Source organism: Dendroctonus ponderosae, unplaced genomic scaffold, assembly GCF_020466585.1.
Source record: "Dendroctonus ponderosae isolate FM_Combo_2020 unplaced genomic scaffold, Dpon_F_20191213v2 Dpon_F_20191213_5, whole genome shotgun sequence".
Taxonomy (NCBI): domain Eukaryota; kingdom Metazoa; phylum Arthropoda; class Insecta; order Coleoptera; family Curculionidae; genus Dendroctonus; species Dendroctonus ponderosae.
Genome location: NW_026018715.1, coordinates 13,488,956 through 13,492,266, shown reverse-complemented (window position 1 = coordinate 13,492,266; position 3,311 = coordinate 13,488,956). Strand labels below are relative to the sequence as shown.

The 3,311-nt window shown below is 39.9% G+C and overlaps 1 protein-coding gene across 1 annotated transcript in view; it reads left to right on the top strand.

Moving 5' to 3' along the window:
• Positions 1-3,281, top strand: part of LOC109545592 (glutamate receptor ionotropic, kainate 2) — a gene marked incomplete in the record, with an annotated part of 8,096 nt that extends 4,815 nt beyond the window's left edge. Inside the window, 9 exon segments of the mRNA XM_048666660.1 lie at positions 347-563; positions 1,070-1,154; positions 1,211-1,349; positions 1,480-1,617; positions 1,716-1,888; positions 1,941-2,198; positions 2,557-2,672; positions 2,819-2,974; positions 3,026-3,281. Coding sequence (XP_048522617.1) covers positions 347-563; positions 1,070-1,154; positions 1,211-1,349; positions 1,480-1,617; positions 1,716-1,888; positions 1,941-2,198; positions 2,557-2,672; positions 2,819-2,974; positions 3,026-3,148 — 1,405 coding nt within the window.
• Between the last annotated feature and the right edge of the window lie 30 nt (positions 3,282-3,311).

The following is a 3,311-nucleotide window of genomic DNA, read 5'->3' as shown; positions in this document are numbered from 1 at the left end:
GTTCAAACCCGCTATTCGAACAAAATAATTTGTTTGTCTTTTTCTCATTCTTGAGTTGTAGTAGTTTGAGTCAATTTTAATTCATTAGTTTACCAGATTTGCTTGCTTTTATCTGAAATTTGGCAGAGATTATTGATTAATCTTCTTAATAACCTCAGAGCTTGAAAAAAATTCCCAATAAAAGTCGAAACGTTGTTCATTTTTAGAGAGTCAATGGAGTTCTATTTCCGTTTCAAACTCGCTATTCAAACAAACTTTTTTGCATGATTTCTCCTGTTCTTTACATAGTTTTCAGTCATTAAATGGCTCAGATCAAGATCCTTGACCAATCAAAAGCTGTTTTCAGATTAGGCGATCCTTATTTAATGAAGAAAACATCCAAATACGGAAAAGAGTTATTTGGAAATGATCGATATGAAGGCTACGCTTTGGACTTGATGCACGAAATCTGCAGTATTTTAAATTGCAGTTTTACCATCGAACTGGTTGCTGATGGAAAGTATGGAAACTTCGATCCAGTGACGAAGGAGTGGAACGGCCTAATCAGGCACCTTCTGGACCGGGTAATGTATATTTGAAGTCCTGCAAACATTAAAATATTTTTCCCAAGAAATGGGGGCTAGACAAAGGGGTTTCTTTGTAAGGAAATTTTTAATTGCCAWCAGCGGGTTTCTTAAGAGTTTCTTTATAGCAAGTTAGCGCGACGGCMCCCACGGGAAATAAAAATCTCATGTAKTTTTCCTTCCTTGCTTCAACCGGCTTCTGATATCAAAGTTAAGGAAATGAGAAAAGTTTGATTCGACCTCATTTCTTAACCAGCTTCAAAGTCGTTTTATAAATATTGGATGTTGCTTAAACTAGAAGAAATATTTATAATTGCCAGACAAAACGTCAAGCCTCATATTGATTGAGTTTTTTTGAGTACTTTTGGCATCCGCAGTACCTAGAGATTTCGAAAGATGTTGATCTCAGGCACCTCCTGAACCGGTTTCGAGCCTATCGGCTCTCACCAGTTAGGTTTGGCCTGAAATAACACTTCCGAAACTATTGTGAGTTGTGTATTTTCCAGAAAGCTGATCTCGCTGTATGCGATTTAACCATTACCTACGAACGACGAACTGCTGTGGATTTTACAATGCCTTTTATGACTTTAGGTAAATTGTCGCGAACTTCTCCTGCCTGAAACGTTTGTTCAAACTGCCGATTTTAGGTATAAGTGTGTTGTATGCGAAAGCAGTTAAAGAACCTCCAGAGCTGCTATCATTTGCTCATCCTCTAAGTTTGGATGTCTGGCTGTATATGGCCACCTCCTACCTGGTGGTGTCGTTGATTATATTTTTAGTGGCCAGGTAAACCTGATTAATGTGCCTGAAAGTCTGCAATTTCCAAAAGCTAAACAGCAGATTTTGCAGTTACAACTGTTCACAAAACTGTGAAATCTTCACACATTTGGAAAGCGATTGGGACTGAATTTTTCAGGCTCAATCCGAACGACTGGGAGAATCCCCATCCATGCGACCCCCACCCGGAAGAACTGGAGAACATTTGGAGCATCCGCAACTGCTGCTGGCTCACCTTGGGCTCTATAATGGCGCAAGGTTGTGATCTATTACCGAAGTAAGTGCGAAAAATCAGCTCTTTACTACTACGACTTGGAGAGCTTTTTATGTCCATCAAAAACGCTTTCTTATTCCATCTTCAAATTAACCTTCCAGGGGCATATCTACGAGAATGGTGACTGCATCCTGGTGGTTTTTCTCGCTCATAATGACTTCGTCTTATACAGCGAACATGGCAGCTTTCCTCACCATGTCCCGCATGGGACTCAGCATCGAAAGTGCTGAAGATTTGGCCACGCAATCGAAAATTAAATACGGTTGTGTAGCCGGTGAGTGTCCAACATATACGACAACAATTCCGGAATATTCGCGGAATTTCAGGTGGTTCCACTTGTTCGTTCTTCGCAAGCACCAACGTCTCGACTTACCATCAAATGTGGGTTCAGATGCAGTCGGCTGATCCTACCGTTTTCGAGCTGTCGAATCGAGCAGGAGTAGCGAGAGTTTTGGCCAGCAAACGCCGCTATGCTTTCTTCATGGAAAGCACCAATATTGAGTATGAAACGGAAAGAAATTGCGAACTTGTGCAAGTTGGTGGCCAAATTGACTCCAAAGGGTATGGAATTGCCATGACTGCCAGTAAGTACATAGGAGGCCTTAGTTTAAGTTTTTTTAAGAGTCTGTTCCAGTAGGTAATTTATTTTAAAATGTGCCTTTGAGGCCCAAAAATATGCATTCAAATTCCCAAAGATTTGCAGAAGATGATTTTTCTGATGCAAAAATACATCCTGCTTCACGTTTACTCAATGCATCAACTAGATGCTTATGTGGAAGAGTTCAGAGATTATAAAGAAAATTTTACATTACGGATTAAACTTGATCAAAATGAACGTTCCAAATGATGATTTTTCCCACCTTTCAGCTCCAAAAAGCCAGCTTTGAGTTTCCTAACTTCTCCATCAGATTTTAACTGGATTTTGAAACACATTTATTGCAGATTTCCAGCACAGAAAGTTGTTTAATGAAGCCATCCTCAAAATGCAAGAAATGGGCGTATTGCATCGTTTGAAGAACAAATGGTGGCGCGAAAGGAACGGAGGTGGAAAATGCACGGTACTCTTTAACAGAGTTTTTAAAACTAATATTTACAATATAAAACCCTTCTTGCGATCTTTTTCAGTACTTTTGCTTTTGCCCCATTTTACTCCCCGAACCTTAATAGACGTGCTCAATTTCATTTGATTGATTTTCTCTTCTAGGAAGATAAAACTTTAGCTGAAGACGCTGCAGCTGAGCTCACTTTAGATAACATGGGAGGAGCCTTTGTGGTGCTGGGTATAGGGATGGTGATAGCCATCATTTTCTCCGCCTGTGAATTCATCTGGATGGTTAAAAAATTGGCGATTAACGAACACGTAGGTTTTTTGGGGCAGAATTTCACCCGATTCTCCTGTTTGCGGTTTCAGTTGCCGTTCAAAGTGGCTTTGAGGCAGGAACTGAACTTTGCCTTCAACATCTGGGAGAGGCAGAAGAAAGTGAAGCAGGCGGCTGCAAGTGGGGCCGGCAGCAAAGGCTTTGAAACTACGTAATTTCTGGAATTTTTTCGACCCAATTATAAGGGATTTGCTATTAAATAAGTCGAGATTCGAGCTATAACTGAGCAAAGTTAATTAGTCGAGGAATTCTGATAAAGAAACAAAGGAATTAAATTGGTTAGAAGTATACTAAATATGAAAATTCAACAAACCAAAA